This window comes from Strix aluco, chromosome 30 (genome assembly GCF_031877795.1).
Source record: "Strix aluco isolate bStrAlu1 chromosome 30, bStrAlu1.hap1, whole genome shotgun sequence".
Classification (NCBI taxonomy): Eukaryota; Metazoa; Chordata; class Aves; order Strigiformes; family Strigidae; genus Strix; species Strix aluco.
Window position 1 is genome coordinate 828,017 of NC_133960.1, and position 17,388 is coordinate 845,404.

The following is a 17,388-nucleotide window of genomic DNA, read 5'->3' on the forward strand; positions in this document are numbered from 1 at the left end:
TCTCGCTGCGTTTCCCTGTTATTCGGCGTTTCAGGCTCCCCCCGCCCCCACCCAGGTCCTGAGGTTTGGGGGTGCTGGGGGTTATTTGGGCTCGTGCCAGGTTTCCTCTCCTGGTTCCCCCCTCCCTGAAGTGCCCCAAATTGGGAATTTTTTTCCCTATGAAGCAGAATTTAAGCCAGATGCTTCCCAGGGCCGAGGAGGCAGGACCCGGCAAGGGTGGGGGGGAGATGTAGGGCTGAAGGGACCGTGGAGGGGGGGGGTTGGGGTATCCGGGGGCCGTGCACCCCTTATCTCCCCCTCCCTTTGTGTTTTCTGGCCCTGGCTGGTGTCACTCCAGAGCGTTTTGGGGTTTTCTGGGAGGGGAAAGTGTTTCTGCTCCTGGAGCATCCCCACGCACGGGCAGAGCGCGGCGGCGGGTACCACACGCTCGAGCATCTCGGCGGGGCTGAGCTTTATTGGGGTGGGGGGGAGCTGCTTGTTTTAGCCCCGGGTGATTTTTTTTTTTTTTTCCCCTTTTCACCATCTCCACAACCAACCCCCCAAAGTCCTTCGGGTCAAACCTGGGGGGCCTCCTTCGCCCCGACGCTGGACCCCCGACCTCACCTGGCTGCATCCGTGTGCCAGCACAATCCAGCCCCCGCGGAGGCATCGCCCTCCGCGAGGATGGAGCCGAGGCGGGGGGGTGGCAGAGTCCCGAGCCCCTCGTTGTCCCCAAGGATGGGGAAGGGCCGTGTCCCCTCCCGACGGTGCTGGGCTCGAGGGGCCCCCGCCAGCCCTCACTGCTCCTCCTTCTTCTCCTCCTCCTCCTCCTCGGGGAGCTTCTTGCGGGTGAAGAAGCCCAGCTGGGGCGAGAGGGAGAGGATGGAGGGGAGCGTGGCTGAGGGCCGTGTCCCCAGCCGTGTCCCCTGCTGTCCCCCCTCACCCCCAAAGCCCAGCCCAGCCCCGCTCTCACCTTCCACAGGCAGAAGATGATCAGCGCCAGGAGGAGCAGCCCCCCCAGGATGCTGCCCACCAGGATCCAGAGGGAGATGGGCACCCGCTTCCCCTGGATGATTTCAAGCACCATCTGCAGAAAAATGAAGGGTCCCCAGGGAGCAAACGGGGGTGGGGGTGTCCCCACAGGCCAGCACCCTGAGGTTTGGGGGGCAGTGGGGGTCTGGGGGGGCTCCTACCTCCCTCCGATGTGCCCCCTCCTCCAGCACCAGCACGCTGCTCCCCGGGACCCCCAGCCAGACCGTGCTGACGACCTTCACGCTCCTGAATTTAGCCTGGGGAGGGGAAAAAAGGGGTATGGGGGGGTTCAAGCCCTGTTTCCCACCTCGAGCTCTTTGCTCCTGGTTGGAATGAGGTGGGGGGGGGCAGGGCGGGGTCACCCCCATCCCCTCCTCACCCCACGGAAGAAGTCGTTGTGGATGGTGCGGAGGAGGTGGATGGAGACCTCCCCGCCACGGTCCAGCCGCCCCAGCTGGCAGCTCAGCTCCTGGCACCAGGCGTTGCCACAGTCCTACGGGGACAAAAAGTGGGGGTGACACAGCAGGGGAGCACCCCCAGCCCCCCCAAACCCCGGCTCGGGGGTCGTTGGGGTGATGCTCACCAGCCTGTCCACGTGCAGGAGATCTTCGGGGTGCACGGGGACCACCATGGCCGTGCCCCGCTGCCGCGGCTCCTCGGGGGGGGTCCGCAGCGTGCACGTAGCCTGGGTGGGGGGAGACGAGCTGGGCTCAGCGCTGGGGGGGTGCAGGGACACCCCCCACCCCCCCCCGGACCCCCAATTCGGGTGAGGGACTCACATTATCGGCCAGGATGCGCGTGACGGAGAGGAAGGTGGCCCGGCGGTAGCCCAGGGCTGGCAGGGCCATGCGGAGGGTGAGGTTTCGGACTGGGTAGCACCCGAAATTCTGCACCTGGGTGGGGGGAGAGTGGGGTGAGCCAGGAACCCCCCAGGACCCCCCATCTGCACCCCCATGTCTCACCTTCACCGTGGTCTTGAATTCAGGGCCGGGGCCGTGGGGGAAGGTGCCGAGCGGGTGAACCTCGTAGCGGTGCAGGTTGGAGTCGCTGCCGGGATGAGAGCGGGGTCGGATCCTGCTCCCCAGCACCACGAACCCCCCCCCCCATCTCTGCCCCACTCCCCCCAGCCCCACCTGGAGAGGAAGAGGTCGGGCTCATAGCGGATGGGGGTGGAAAACTGGACCACGTTGTCCTCCAGCGTCGCCTCGGTGCTGTCACTGGAGGGGGGAGATGAGGCCACAGGGAGCTCAGGAGGACCCCGAGACCCCCCCCAGATCCCCCAAACCCACCGCCACGGTTACCCCGTGGGGTGCAGCCCCCCCCACCCCACCCCACCCCGCTCCTACCTGCTGGCCTCGAGGGTGACCTCAGCTCGGTTGAGGAGGACGGAGCAGCTGAACTCCAGCTCCAGGGAGAAGGAGACCTGAGGGGCGAGTGGGGCCATCAGCGGGGTGGGATGGGTGCACGGGGTCCCGGGGGGGTCCCGGGGGAGGGTTCTGGTCCCCTACCTTGGCCAGCGAGCGGAAAACGGGGTAGCCAACGCTGCAGAGCTGGTGGTGGCCCGCTAGTGCCGTGCACTCCAACTTCACCAGGCTGGTGTCCTGCAGGGGGGGGGGACACATGTCACCTGGGATGGGTTGGGTGCCCCATGTGGGACCACACAGACCCCACCTCCCACCTGGATGAGTTGGGGGACCCATATGGAGCTAAAGGGATCCCCACCTCCCACCTCGGATGGGTTGGGGGACCCATGTGAGGCCCAATGGACCCCAATGGGGCCACATGGACGCCAACCTCCCACCTGGGGTGGGTTGGGAGACCCATATGGAGCCAAATGGACCCCAACGGGGCCAAATGGACCCCCAACTCCCACCTCAGATGGGTTGAGAGACCCATATGGGGCCCAATGGACCCCAACAGGGCCATGTGGACCCCAACCTCCCACCTGGGATGGGTTGGGAATAAGAATGGGCTGGAGGGTCTCTATAAGACCGGAGAGACCCCAACCTTTGTCCTGGGATGGGCTGGGGGGTCTGTATGGGGCTGGAAGGACTACGGTGTCTTGGAGGGGCCATACAGATCCGGGGGGGCCCCCCTCGTGGGTACCTGGAGCGCGAGGCTGGAGAAGTGGAGGTTGCTGGAGAAGCGGAGGAGCAGGCTGGCGTTGTAGGCGTTCTCCTTCTTGTTCTCCAGGACCACGTCCAGCACCACCTTCCTCCTGCCCTTGCGCAGGACGTGGGGGCTCTGCCTGCAGCCACCAGGACGGTTACGGCCCCGGGGGGCTCCCAGGACACGGCTCAGCCCTGGGGACACCTCGGGGACACCCCGTACCTGGAGCTGGCGATGTCCATGGTGGCCCTGAGCACCAGGTCTGTGACGCACTCGTTGTCCTCGCCGCAGTCCTTGAAGAAGGGGATCTGGAAGGAGCCGGGTGTCATCCAGGGATGAGCCTGGATCCAGCCACCCCCCTCCTCCAGCACCCACCAGTTTCCGGATGGTGGTGGGGGACGTCTCATCCAGCACCGGCCCGGTGGATTCGGCCATGGCCAACCTCACCGTGAAGCTGAGGGGTCGCAGATAGTCCGTGGTGTCCTGGGGAGGGCAGAGGGGTCCCCATTACCCCCCCCTAGTGCTGCGGGGAGGCGGTGGGGGGGTGGGGTGTGGAAAAAGTCCCCCGTGTGCTGGGGGGGTCCCGCCGTGGCTCACCAGGACGTGGAAGGGGAAGCGGAGGCAGCTCTGCCTCCCCAGCGAGAGCTCGAGGCGCCGCTGCAGCAGCCGCCGGGCGCCGGAGTCGAAGGCGGCGCGAGCTCCCGGCGTCCTCTCCTCCAGGGACACGTTGTAGCGGAGCTCTGTGGGGGGACGGGGATGGGGGGTCAGCGCCTGGGGACACCCGCGGGGCTGGGGACACCATGGAGATGCTCTGGGGACACCCCAGGGGTGCTGCAGAGAAGGTCAGGGGGTGCATCAGGGATGGTCCAGGGATGGCGGATGGATGCTTTGGTGATACTCCAGGGATGCTCCCGGGATACTCCAGGAAGACTCTGGGGAAGCCCTTGGGATGCTCCAGGGATGGCACATGGATGCTCTGGTGATACTCAGGGGACACCCCAGGGATGCTGCTGGGATGCTCTGGGGAAGCCCTTGGGATGCTCCAAGGACACCCAGGGATGATCTAGGGACACCCTGGCATGTTCCTGGGATGCTCCAGGGACCCCGGGATGCTCCAGGGACACCCCGAGATGCTCTGGGATGGCATATGGATGCTCCAGTGACACTCGGGACATTCCAGGGATGCTCCTAGGATGCTCTGGAGGCATGCTGGGATGCTCCAGGGACCATGGAATGCTCCAGAGACACTCTGGGATGCTCCTGGGATGCTCTGGAGACACGCTGGGATGCTCCAGGGACCACCCAGGATGCTCCAGCTCCTGTCCCGTCCCCACAGTCCCCAGCACTCACCGACCTCCCTGTCCCGCTGGCCCCGGGCTCGGGTCCCCGCGCGGAAGCAGACCCTGGCCCGTAGGCAGACGGCGCCGGTGCCACCGCGCTGACAGTTCTTCTGGATGACGTTGATGGCTGGTGGCTCCACCGTCAGCGACGTGTTGACCTGGACGATGTGGCGGGAGCTGGCAGCGAGGGGACAGCGTCACCGGGATGCTCGTGGGGACGGTGACATCCATCCCTGCACCGCCCCCAGGCTCTCCTCCACGGAGAGCGGGGGGAAACTGAGGCACGGGGGAGTCCAGGAGACCCCCCAGGGCATCCCGCCAGGCAGGGCTGAGGGGGGTGGCCCTGCAGAGCGCGGGGGCCCAGCGCTGTCCCCTCCGCTGTCCCCTGTCCCCAGGCCTCACCGCAGCAGCACGGCCGCCCCCTGCGCCCCCACGGCCAAGTCCACCAGCCCGTCCCCGTCCGGGTCCAGCTGCCCGTCCACGCTGCGCCCGAAATAGCTGAGGGTTGGGCCCAGCGCCGCCGCCTCGATGCGCTGGGGAGGTGAGAGCAGGGCGAGCAGTGGCTTCGCTGCTGTCTCGTATAAGGTTGTGCTCAACCTAATGGAGCCCCCACCCAGATGGCAGCGAGATCCTCCCCCCCCCACCCCCCACCCCCCCAGTCCCATCTCACCTGCTTGTACTGGGGCAGGAGGGTGCCCGGGGCGCCGTGGTAGACGTAGACGGCACCGCGGTGCCCGTCCTCCAGCGGAGCCCCCACCACCACGTCAGTGAAGCCGTCGTGGTTGAGATCCGGCACGGCGGCCATGGCGTAGCCAAACCGGGAGTCCTGCGGCTTCTTGTCGGCGTGCAGGGTGCCGGCGGGGGCCAGGAGCCGCTGGGGGGGCGCAGGGTGGCCCTCGGTAGCCCACGGTGCCGAGTCTGGCCCCATGTGCTCCATCCAGGAGCCCCGGGAGCCCAGCACAGGGGGATCCCCTGGGCTGTGTGTCCTCCACGACCCTGCTGTGAGCCCCCCCAAACCCTGCTCTGCCCCCCCAGTCCTGCCATGCCCCCCCCAATCCCACTGCACCCCCCTGACCCTGCCGTGTCCCCCCAATCCCACTGCACCCCCCAACCCTGCTGTGTCCCCCGATCCACTGCATCCCACCCCAGCCCCACTGTGCATCCCGATCCCCCCACACCCCTCCAGCCCCCCTGCACCCCCCAGCCCCTCACCTGCCCCACTCTGTAGAGGTAGACCCGTCCCGTCTCCCTGCCCTGGGCCCCCAGGTACATGGGAGCTGCCACCAGCAGCACGTCGGTCACCCCGTCACCGTCCACGTCCAGGGCACAGACCTCGCTGCCGAAGTAGGAGCCGATCTGTGGGTCGCAGCGGGGCCGTGTGAGGCTGGGGGCTGCCGTTAGCTCCTTCCCACGGCTGCCTGGCCCCCCAAACTCCCACCAGCAGCCCCTACCTGCTCCCCCGTCAGCGCCTGGGCCACCGTCACGGTCCCTGCAGCGTCCAGCTCGAAGAGGATCACCTTGCCCTTGTGCTGGAAGCGAGGGGCTCCGGCCACGTACAGGCGCTGCCCGCGGGGCAGCCGCAGCGAGGAGACGGCGTAGCCTGGGGTGGCCCTTCTCGGTCACCCAGAGCACCCAGCACCCCTGGTTTCCCCCCATGCCCAGGACACTGAGCGCCCTGTTTGCTCCACATCTCTGGGGTGCTCATCCTCAGCCCCCTTCCCCCGAATCCCCGGGGCACTGAGCATCCTTGGGACGTCGGGCATCCCCGGGGCACCGAGCGTCCCTGGGGCACTGAGCATCCCACAGTTGCCAATGATCCCCAGTTCACCCCAAATCTCCAAGACATGGAGAATCCTCAGTTCACCCCAAATCTCCAAGACATGGAGAATCCCCAGTTCACCCCAAATCTCCAAGACATGGAGCATCCCCGGTTCACCCCAAATCTCCAGCACGTGGAGCATCCCCAGTCACCCCAAATCTCCAGGACATGGAGCATCCCCGCTTCACCCCAAAATTCCAAGACATGGAGCATCCCCGGTTCACCCCAAATCTCCAGGACACGGAGAATCCTCAGTTCACCCCAAATTTCCAAGACATGGAGCATCCCTGGTTCATCCCAAATCTCCAGGACATGGAGCATCCCCGCTTCACCCCAAATCTCCCCGACATGGAGAATCCCCAGTTTACCCCAAAATTCCAAGACATGAACCATCCCCGGTTCACCCCAAATTTCCAAGACATGGAGGATCCCCAGTTCACCCCAAATCTCCAAGACATGGAGAATCCCCGGTTCACCCCAAATCTCCAAGACATGGAGAATCCTCAGTTCACCCCAAATTTCCAAGACATGGAGCATCCCTGGTTCACCCCAAATCTCCCCGACATGGAGCATTCCCAGTTCACCCCAAATCTCCCGGACACGGAGCATCCCCGTCCCCCCTACATCCCCCCGGGCCATCCCTCCGTACCCAAATAAGCCGCGTGATTCTTCAGCTCGAGCGGGAATTCCTTCTCGAAGGCTTCCCGGGGGGGCACGATGCGGCCGCGGGGGCTCTCCTCCAGCACCGCCCCGTCCCAGTCGTAGGCTCCCACCGTGCCGAAGAGGATCCCGTCCTGGGGAGCCGAGGACAAGGTCGGGGGGTGTGTGTGTGGGGGTGACAGGACGCTGCAGCGCGATGGGAGCTTAGTGGGGGGACACACACACACGCGTGTGTCACACACCTCGAGGACATCACGTGCGCGGTGATGCCTCACTGTCCCCAACCCCCCCCCCCACAATGTCACTCAGTGTCCGGCGTGACAACCCCGGGATGGGCTGAGGATTATTTTCCGCTTCTGCAAAGCCTCGGGGGCAGGCGGTCGCTGCCCCCCACCCCCCCAAACCCTTCCCTGGGCCTCATCCTGCCCGTCCCCGCGGCCGCACCTCCAGCAGGTGGATGGAGAAGCCGATCTGGGACATCTCCAGCTCGAAGGAGCTCTCGTTGTAGCCGTGGGTGCCTGGAGGAGGCGGGGGGCAAGGAGGGGGGGATATTGCTCCAGACGCGGTTCCAGCTGTTTTTTCTGCAGCCCCCCCCGCCCCGCTTCAGGGTCCAGGCCCGGATCCAGCCCCACGGCACCTTCCAGACTGAAGATGCGGTCGCCCAAAGCGTCCACGATGTCGTTGAGGGCGGCCTCGTCGGTGACGTTGAAGAAATATTTCTCGTCGGGGTCGCTGGCGATGTACTTGATCTCACGGATGAAATCCTCGGGGTCCTGCTGCCGGCGGAGGTAGTGCCCCAGCACCTGGGGAGGGGGGGGGCCCAGCGCCGGCCGGGGGTCAGATCCTGCCCCAACCGCACACCCCTCCACGGCACAAAGCGGGAGCGGGGAAACGCGGCGCTCACCGCGATGGCGTAGCGGGTGACGTTGCGCTTCTCGCACTCCGCCAGCGCCTCGGGCAGCTCCTCGCCGTCGTGGGACTCCCCGTCCGTCACCACGATCAGCAGCCGGGTGGCATCCGCCCGCCCGCCCCGCTCGGGGCTGAAGGCTTCGGTGCTGCCGGGAAGGGTGGGTGGTGTGAGGCCCATCCCGCTCCCAACCCTGATCCCAACCCCAATCCAAATCCCGGTCCTGATCCTGACCCTGAGCCGAATCCCAATCCCAACCCCAGTCTTGATCCCGATTCTCACCCTGTTCCCAACCCCGAATCCCAGCCCCAAATCCTGACCCCAACCCCAATCCTGATCCCAACCCCAACCCCACTCCCAACCCCATTCCCAACCCCATTCCCGGTCCCATTCCTGGCCCTTTTCCTATTCCCATTCCCATTCCCCATTCCCATTCCCATTCCCAGCCCCATTCCCAGCCCCATTCCCATTCCCATTCCCCATTCCCAGCCCCATTCCCAGCCCCATTTCCCATTCCCATTCCCCATTCCCATTCCCATTCCCCATTCCCCATTCCCAGCCCCATTCCCAGCCCCATTTCCCATTCCCATTCCCCATTCCCCATTCCCATTCCCATTCCCAGCCCCGTTCCCAGCCCCATTCCCATTCCCCATTCCCAGCCCCATTCCCATTCCCATTCCCCATTCCCATTCCCCATTTCCATTCCCCATTCCCATTCCCATTCCCAGCCCCATTCCCATTCCCATTCCCCATTCCCATTCCCATTCCCATTCCCAGCCCCATTTCCCATTCCCATTCCCCATTCCCAGCCCCATTCCCAGCCCCATTTCCCATTCCCATTCCCATTCCCAGCCCCGTTCCCAGCCCCATTCCCATTCCCCATTCCCAGACCCATTCCCCATTCCCATTCCCCATTCCCAGCCCCATTCCCATTCCCATTCCCCATTCCCATTCCCATTCCCCATTCCCAGCCCCATTCCCATTCCCATTCCCATTCCCATTCCCCATTCCCATTCCCAGCCCCATTTCCCATTCCCATTCCCATTCCCAGCCCCGTTCCCAGCCCCATTCCCATTCCCCATTCCCAGCCCCATTCCCATTCCCATTCCCCATTCCCATTCCCCATTTCCATTCCCCATTCCCATTCCCATTCCCAGCCCCATTCCCAGCCCCATTCCCATTCCCATTCCCAGCCCCATTTCCCATTCCCATTCCCATTCCCAGCCCCGTTCCCAGCCCCATTCCCATTCCCCATTCCCCATTCCCAGCCCCATTCCCAGCCCCATTTCCCATTCCCATTCCCCATTCCCAGCCCCATTCCCAGCCCCATTCCCATTCCCATTCCCCATTCCCATTCCCCATTTCCATTCCCCATTCCCAGCCCCATTCCCATTCCCATTCCCCATTCCCCATTCCCATTCCCATTCCCAGCCCCATTCCCAGCCCCATTCCCATTCCCATTCCCCATTCCCATTCCCCATTCCCCATTCCCAGCCCCATTCCCAGCCCCATTCCCAGCCCCATTCCCATTCCCATTCCCCATTCCCATTCCCCATTCCCCATTCCCAGCCCCATTCCCAGCCCCATTCCCATTCCCATTCCCCATTCCCATTCCCCATTTCCATTCCCCATTCCCATTCCCATTCCCAGCCCCATTCCCATTCCCATTCCCCATTCCCCATTCCCATTCCCATTCCCCATTCCCAGCCCCATTCCCATTCCCATTCCCCATTCCCATTCCCATTCCCCATTCCCAGCCCCATTTCCCATTCCCATTCCCATTCCCAGCCCCGTTCCCGACGCACCACGCCCGGTGGATGGCGAGGGCCGTGCGCGTCTCCCTCCCCTCCTGCCGACTGATGTTCTTGGCCGCCTCCACCACCTCGGCCGCCGTCCGGTACCGCCCCAGCACCCACTCGTGCACCGCCCGCTCCCCGTACTGCAGCACCCCCACCTGCGCCGAGAGGGTGCTCAGGCCCGCGCCCCAAAACCTCCCCCAGATGTGCAGGGGGGTGTCCCCGTCCCCCTCCCCACACGGCAAAGCGCATCCTTGACCCCCCAAAAGCATCCGCAGCTGCCACCGCCCCAGGGGGTGGCATCACTCTGAGAGTGGCATCGCCTTGGGGACAATGACATTGCCCCAGGGGTGGCATCACCCCAAGGGTGGCACCACCCCAGGGATGACGGCATTGGCGTGTGTATGATGGCAGCATCCAGGGGATGGCATCACCCTGGGGACAAGGGGACACCGGCATTACCCTGGGGAGACCAGCATGGCCCTGGGGACACTGGCATGGCTCCAGGGACACCGACATTGCCCTGGGGACACCGGCATGGCCCTAGTGATGCTGGCATGGCCCTGGGGACACTGGCATGGCTCCAGGGACACCGACATTGCCCTGGGGACACCGGCATGGCCCTAGTGATGCTGGCATGGCCCTGGGGACACTGGCATGGCTCCAGGGACACCGACATTGCCCTGGGGACACCGGCATGGCCCTAGTGATGCTGGCATGGCCCTGGGGACACCGGCATGGTCTCAGGGACACCAGCATTGCCCTGGGGACACCGTCACGGCCTTGGGGACACTCCCATGGCCCTGGGGACACTGGCATGGTCTCAGGGACACCAGCATTGCCCTGGGGACACCAGCATGGCCCTGGGGACACTCCCATGGCCCTGGGGACACCAGCATTGCCCTGGGGACACTGGCATGGTCTCAGGGACACCAGCATGGCCCTGGGGACACCACCTCACCTGGATCTGGCCGGGCCCGATGAAGAACTTGCTGAGGACGTTGCTGAGGAAGTTCTGCACCTCGTACCAGGGGTAGATGCTGTTGGAGCCGTCGAGGACGATGACGATGTCCATGTAGGTGGAGCAGCCTGGCCAGGGGGGACACACGCAGCTGGCACCGGCGCGGCCCGGCCCCGCGTGTCCCCTGTCACCGCCGCCGGCCCCACTCACGCTGCGCCGTGGGCGCGATGGTCCCCACCGGCCGCAGGTCGTCGTCCAGCTGCGCGCAGATGCCGGTGCTGAAGACCGAGGTGCCACATTCCTGGGACCAAAGCGGGGCGCAAGCCTGGCCGGGGGGGGACACGGGGGGACAGAGCGTGGGCTGGCAGCCGGCCCCTGCCCCCGGCCGTGCCTCAGGTCCCCCCGGGGGAGGCTCCTCTCACCACGAAGCCGCCGTCCTTGGAGCCCACCAGGGTCATCCCGAAGTGCACGTTGCGGCCGGGGACGGGGGGGACACCGGCGGCTGCGGACCCTCGGTGCCACGGAAAGAGAAAGAACAGGGTGGGGGGGTCAGCACCGGGGTGACACCCCCCACCCCGAACCCCACCGTGACCTCAGCGGCCTGCAAAGGCCAAAGCCACGGCTGCGGCCACCCCCTTCCCCCCCCCCGGGGGTACCGAGGTTGGCTTTGGTGCACGTGGCGTTGGGGGGTCCCACGCGGCACTTGTAGACGTCGCCTTGGCGGTCGCCGTCCCACGGGGCCCCCACCAGCAGCCTGCGGGGACGTGGCAGAGGGTGAGGGGACACGGGGCAGGGTCACCACCCCGCTCCCGCCGCCGCATTTCGGGGCGCGAGGCCAAACCCTGCCCGCCCCCGCCGCCGGCACCGTGCCACGGCGCTTCCGCCACCGGGCAGCCGGCGGTTTCCGTCCGTCCGTCCGTCCGTCTGGCTGGCTGTGTGTCTGGCTGTCCTCCCTTGGATCCGCAACCCCGCCGCCGGCGCAGGCACCCGCGCCCCCCCCGGTTTTACTGAGGGGACCCCTAGTTTCATGCCACCCCCCCCCCAAAGCTGTGCTGGCGCAAAGCACAAACCCACAGGGAGCCTTAAAACCCCATTTCTGTCCCCAGAAATCACCGAGGGGGCTTTGCCCTCCAGCTCCCTGCCCCAGTTTCCCCCTCCTGCCCCATTTCTCCCTCCTGCCCCATTTTCCCCCTCCTGCCCCATTTCTCCCTCCTGCCCCATTTTCCCCCTCCTGCCCCATTTCTCCCTCCTGCCCCATTTTCCCCCTCTTGCCCCATTTCTCCCTCCTGCCCCATTTTCCCCCTCCTGCCCCATTTCTCCCTCCTGCCCCATTTTCCCCCTCCTGCCCCATTTCTCCCTCCTGCCCCATTTTCCCCCTCTTGCCCCATTTCTCCCTCCTGCCCCATTTTCCCCCTCCTGCCCCATTTCTCCCTCCTGCCCCATTTTCCCCCTCTTGCCCCATTTCTCCCTCCTGCCCCATTTTCCCCCTCCTGCCCCATTTTCCCCCTCCTGCCCCATTTCTCCCCTCCTGCCCCATTTCCCCCTCCTGCCTCATTTTCCCCCTCCTGCCCCATTTTCCCCCTCTTGCCCCATTTCTCCCTCCTGCCCCATTTTCCCCCTCCTGCCCCATTTTCCCCCTCCTGCCCCATTTCTCCCCTCTTGCCCCATTTCTCCCTCCTGCCCCATTTTCCCCCTCCTGCCCCATTTCCCCCTCCTGCCTCATTTTCCCCTCTTGCCCCATTTCCCCCTCCTGCCCCAGTTTCCCCCTCCCCAGGCCATCACAAGCCCTGCACCCCCCATCCCTTCACCCTGCCCCACATATCCCCCCGCCGTGGGATGTTCTGGGAGGGGGGTGAAAGCCCCCCAGGAGCCCCCATTTCGTGTCCCCCCCCCCCCACCCCATGGGTGCCACTCACCACTTCTCCCCGTCACTTGCCCTCTGCAGCACCTTGTAGCCAAACTGGGCCTCGGCCGGCCCGTGGAAGAGCCGCGGGCGCCTCACGTCGACATTGAACCCCACGCAGAGCCCTGGGGGGGTTCGGGGGGGGGGAAGGGGATGGCGAGTGCTGAGGGTGGGGGCACCCACAGACCCAGGCGTCCCGCAGCCCCCCCCCCCGCCCCATCTATAGGGACGGGGCCACTTTGGTGCAACCCCCAAACCGCGACGTGGGGGCCACACGAAGCCCCCCCAGATTTTTTTGGGTGCTGCTGGGGGCACCCACCTCCCACCCAGCGGGGAATTAAAACGGGGGGGGGGGACACACACACACAAACACACACACACAGGGATGGGTGCGCCCCGCAGCCGCCTCGTTTGCGGCCGCAGCCCCGTAATTAGACAGGGCGATGCCCCCCCCTGCCCCCCCCCAGCGGGTTTGGGTGGGAAAATGAAGAAAGGGGGGGTGGGGGGGGGTGAGTTGTGGCACGGGCCTGGCACCCATGGGTGCGTGGGGTGCCCCTCGCCCCCCCGGGGGGAGACTGTCGGGAAAGGGAGGGGGGGGAGCACAGCCCAAGGGGTTTGGGGGGGGGCCCTGTACTGGGGGGGGGGTGTGGGGATGAGGTGCTGGGTGCTGAGCACCCCACGCGTGGTCCCAAGCACCCCATGGCAGCACCCAGCACCCCATGGCAGCACCCAGCACCCCAGGAGGCTCCGCAGTGGACAACTCAGGGTGGGGGGGGGGGGGCATTTCGGGGGGCCCAAGGGGGCCAAAATTCAAAAGACCCACAAAGTGGGTGTCGCCCCCCCCCCCCCCCCTCCCTCCACCCCTCCGGCTCCCGACGGGGAAACTGAGGCACGGGGCGGCCGAGGGCCAGAGAGGGACCAGGGACCCAACCACCAACCTTCCCCTTGGCGGGGATGGAAAAAACCCTTTTTTGTCTTTTTTTCACCCCAAAAAAAACCGTAGAGATTTTCCATTAAAGTTTTCTTTCTGAGTCCCTCTCAGCGGGGTTTGGCTCCCTTCCACGCCGGCCTTGGCCCCAAACCCAGGCGAGGTTTTGGGGTCCCCCCTCCATCAGAAAAAAGCCAAAAATATATTGGGGGGGTGGGATAAGGACCAAAACTAGGCGCTTTTTTCCCCAAACCCACCCCCCCGACCAGCTCGGTGGGGGGCACCCACACATCGCTGCGCTCTGGGTTAATGGGTACCCAGCTCAGCACCAGCCCCCCCCCCAGCCCCGCAGCATCCCCCAAACGCCTCCGATTCACCCCAAAAAAAACCCCCAACCACCCTCTTTTTCCCAAATCCGGATGGATTTTGGGGTGACGTTACCTGGGAGCAGGAGCAGCGCCGGGAGAAGCCGCCAGCACCCACCACCCTCCATCGCCCGACCGTCGCCGGAGCCGCCGGCATCGGCCGGGAGCGGCTCAAAGGTTACTCTGTCTCCGGACGGGATATTTTTTTCTTTTTCCCTCTTTTTTTTTTTTTTTTAATATTTTTTTTTCCTCCTCCTTCATCTTCAATTGGCTGCTAAAAATAAACAGCCTGAGTGGTGTTTTTTTTTTTTCGGGGGGGGGGGGACGGGACAGAGTTCGGAAAAAAAGGCAAAGTGGAGAAAAACACGGAAAAAAAAAGAGGAGAGGGAAGGAGGAGAAAGGGGGAGGAGGGATCTGGGGGGGCACCGCGATGCTCGGGGTGCTGCCGAAGAGGATTTTTCCCCTTTTCCCGGCAAAATGGTCCCTGCACGGGGTGGGAAGCGTGTCCCGTGGTTTGTGTGTGTCCCCCCCCAGGGATTGAACCCCACGGACGTGGCGGGGACACGCGGTTCTTGTCCCCCGGGAGCTCGGCTTAAGGCTGGGGGCGTCGGGATGGGGGGTTGGGGGTCACCGCTGGTCCCTCGGTGGATTTAGGGTGGATTTAGGGTCGCCACGTCCTCCGGGTGACACTGCCACCTCCTGGACACTGTCCCCATCTCCTGGCCCTTGGAGGAGGTGGAGAAGACGGGGTGAGCTTGGCGAGGACCCCCCCATCCCACCCCAACAGCTGCTCCTTGCGCCGCCCCTGGTGAGGCAGTGGGGTGCCCAGCACACGGTGGCACCCCAAGACCACCCTCCAGCTACAGAAGGACACGGGGCTACGTGGTGGCATCCACAGCCGTCTCCTCCTCGCCGCTGGCCGGCCCGAGCCCCTCAGGGTTGCCCAAGAGGCTACGAAGCTGAAGCCAGAAGAAGGATCGTCTCCCGGGCTCGCGGGGCCACTCCAGGTAGGTCTTGGTGCCCAACATCTTCCGGAGGCGGGCGAAACGCCGGGGCAAGCCCCGGGCGTCGATGGGTTCCTTCACCACCAAGATGACGTCCTCGCTGCCCAGCCCCACGGCGCGCTGGTGGGCGAAGTAGAGCTCGTAGTTGCACCACTCGCTGTCCACGAAGCTGCGGGAGAGGACGAAGATGACCTTGGCGCTCCTCTCGATGTTCTCCACGATGTTCTCGATGATCCAACGGCCCGGCGTGAAGTCCCGCTCGTGGATGCAGAGCCGGTACGGCGGCGTGGTGCTCTCCAGCCGCTGCAGAAGCTCCCGGCGGACCCAGTCGGCGTCGGCGCAGCTGTAGGAGATGAAGGCGTGGTAGGAACATCGGCGCGCGGCGCCCGCCCGCCGCCCGCCGTACTTGGCGCGCACCAAGCGGTACGTGGCTCGCAGGTACCAAGCGGCGTCCAGCTTCCAGCAGAGCGCGGCGCACGCCGCCACTGCCAGCGCCGTGCTGGCCACCGCCACGGCCACCAGCGCCGGCACGTCGCATTCCAAGGGCCGCGGGGCGTAAGCGGCCACGGCCGTGTCCAGCAGAGGCTCGGGGTGGTAGCAGGTCCAGTTGTGGGGCCAGTCGGCCAAGGTGGGTCGTCCCCGTCGCCGCGTCTCCTCCAGGAAGAGGTAGAGGTCACAGGTGCAGTGGTAGGGGTTGTTGCCGGCCGCCAGGCTAACGAGCCGCGGCATGTTGACGAAGGAGCCGCGGTTGATGACGCCGAAGGAGTTGCCGTCGATGGCCAGCACCTCCAAACGGGGGCATCTCCACTCCGAGGGGATGAACTTGATCTTGTTGCCGCTCAACCGCAGCTCCCGCAGCCGGGGGCTTCGGGTGAAGTAGTCCATGTTCAAGCGGTCGAGCTGCGAGTAGGAGAGGTCCAGGTACTCCAGGGTGGTGGGCAGGCACCCGAAGGTGCCCGCCGTCACCCGGTTGTGGTGGAGGGCCAGCCAACGCAAGGTGGGACTCCATTGGCACGTCTCCTGCAGGCTGCCCAAGCTGTTGTGGCTGGCATCAAGGCGGGTGAGCCGGGGCCAGGTCCGCGTCAAGGCGGCCACCACGGCCAGGCTCAGGAGCTGATTGGTGGCCACGATGAAGCTCTCCAGCTTGGGCATGACGTCCTGGTAGTTGCAACGTTGGTTGTAGATATAACTGTCTTCCAGGCGGTTGCCGGAGATGTCCAAGACCTCCACGTTACGCATCTCGCCCCAAACGTCGCAGGGGACGTAGTTGAAGTTGACGTTGATGATGGAGAGGGCGGCCACGCCGCTCAACCAGGTGAAGGTCCAGTCGAACCGCAGGACGTCGGGGTTGCTGATGTCCTGCAGCAAGAGGCGGTCGAGCCGCGGGGCGGCCGCGCCCACGCCGGAGCTGTTCCGCCGTGGCGAGCGGGCGAAATCGATGGCCACCAGCGCCAAGTCGCGGACGCGGGAGCGTTGGACATTGAGCAAGGCCAAGCGGAGGAGGTTCTCGTTGAACTTGCCTCGGAAGAAAACCAACTTGGTGATCTGCAGGTCGGCCAAGCCGGCGAAGGGATCGGCGTCGCCGGTGTAGTAGGTGAACTCGAAGAGGTTACGGAAACGCAGGTAGTCAAGGGGTTTGCCCCGCAGGTCCCGCAGCATCACCGGCAGAGCCGCCGCGTTCTCGTCCAAGGCGATGTCGCACCACAGCTCCGTGGTGTTGAGCCACGAGAAAGCCCCGGCTTCGTACCGCCGCAGGCTGGAGGCCGACTTGACGGCGAACTTCTGCAGCGCCGTGTCCTTCAAGACGGCAAAGTCCCCCTGGGAGATGACCCGCAGCAGCGGCCCCCCCAGCGACAGCTCCCGCAGCTGCCGCAGCCCGCCGAAGACGCCGTCCAGCGCCGCGCTGTCGTAGAGGTTGTTGGACATGTCCAACCAACGGAGGTTGACCAACGGTCGCAACGCCGGCGCCGGGATGAAGTTGAGGGAGTTGTTGAAGAGCCGGAGCTGCTCCAAGAGGAGGTTGGAGAGGAAAGCGTCCGGCGCGATGTGGGAGATGTTGTTGTAACCCAAATCCAAGCGCCGGAGCTGGGTCATGCCGGCAAAGTCGTCCGCCGTGATCTCCCGCAGCTTGTTGTAGGAGAGGTCGAGGCCTTGCAGGCCGCGGGGGAGGTCGCGGGGCACCCGCCCCAGGTCCTGCCCTTTGCACAGCCCCGTCCGGTTGTCGGCGTCGATGCGGCACGACGGCCACGCCGCGTCCCCCGCCAGCGCCAGCAGCACCAGGTACCAAACCCCCCGGGCGCCGGCGGTCGGGGGGGGCCCCATGGCCTCCGGCGGGGCAGCGGGGCGGCTGCGGCGGGGCTGGAAGGGGCATCCGGGTGCCCCCACGGAGGCGGCCTGCGGCGGGAGATGGGGGTCAGCGGTGCCGCAGGTGGCTCGGGGAGGATCCTGACACCCCCCCCCCAAGGGAAGCACCAAGAGGGGGGGTGGGAGGTGGCACCTGGATCCAGTGGCAGGGTCAGTTGTCCCCTGGGGGCTCGGGGAGTGGATCCCAGAGGGATCAGGGACTGGATTGGGGGGGGGGAATT

At 65.6% G+C, this 17,388-nt stretch overlaps 2 protein-coding genes across 3 annotated transcripts; both read right to left on the reverse strand.

The window, feature by feature from the left end:
* Positions 1-436: 436 nt before the first annotated feature.
* Positions 437-14,241, reverse strand: ITGA10 (integrin subunit alpha 10). 2 transcript variants are annotated; one of them, XM_074809300.1, is made up of 30 exons: positions 13,876-14,241; positions 12,520-12,631; positions 11,260-11,357; positions 11,026-11,105; positions 10,814-10,928; positions 10,604-10,731; positions 9,652-9,800; positions 7,844-7,994; positions 7,577-7,742; positions 7,384-7,457; positions 6,929-7,073; positions 5,912-6,060; positions 5,673-5,816; positions 5,131-5,334; positions 4,863-4,993; positions 4,471-4,637; positions 3,718-3,860; positions 3,496-3,603; positions 3,343-3,428; positions 3,118-3,259; positions 2,520-2,612; positions 2,358-2,434; positions 2,145-2,228; positions 1,974-2,058; positions 1,791-1,904; positions 1,595-1,696; positions 1,391-1,504; positions 1,173-1,268; positions 953-1,066; positions 437-842 (listed from the first exon to the last, which is right to left on the reverse strand). In XM_074809300.1, the coding sequence occupies exons 1-30, from the start codon at positions 13,925-13,927 to the stop codon at positions 777-779; spliced, it is 3,489 nt and encodes a 1,162-aa protein (XP_074665401.1). In that variant the 5' UTR covers positions 13,928-14,241; the 3' UTR covers positions 437-776. The 2 variants fall into 2 exon arrangements, with proteins under 2 accessions (XP_074665401.1, XP_074665400.1); XM_074809299.1 differs by having other exon boundaries at positions 11,026-11,114; positions 13,876-14,240.
* Positions 14,242-14,677: 436 nt separating this feature from the next.
* LOC141916552 (toll-like receptor 2) lies at positions 14,678-17,125 on the reverse strand. The gene has a single exon (XM_074809176.1). It carries the CDS (start codon positions 17,123-17,125, stop codon positions 14,678-14,680), a length of 2,448 nt encoding a protein of 815 aa, XP_074665277.1.
* Positions 17,126-17,388: the final 263 nt, after the last annotated feature.

Bases quoted from the DNA above. Each gene is read 5' to 3' on its own strand.
- LOC141916552 (XM_074809176.1), bottom strand. From the start codon at position 17,125: ATGGGGCCCCCCCCGACCGCCGGCGCCCGGGGGGTTTGGTACCTGGTG.
- ITGA10 (XM_074809299.1), bottom strand. From the start codon at position 13,927: ATGGAGGGTGGTGGGTGCTGGCGGCTTCTCCCGGCGCTGCTCCTGCTC. The intron at 11,358-12,519 runs GTGAGTGGCACC...ACGTCCCCGCAG, and splicing joins GCAAGTGACGGGGAGAAGTG to GCTGCTGGTGGGGGCCCCGT. The intron at 1,697-1,790 runs GTGAGTCCCTCA...CCCCCCACCCAG, and splicing joins CGCGCATCCTGGCCGATAAT to GCTACGTGCACGCTGCGGAC.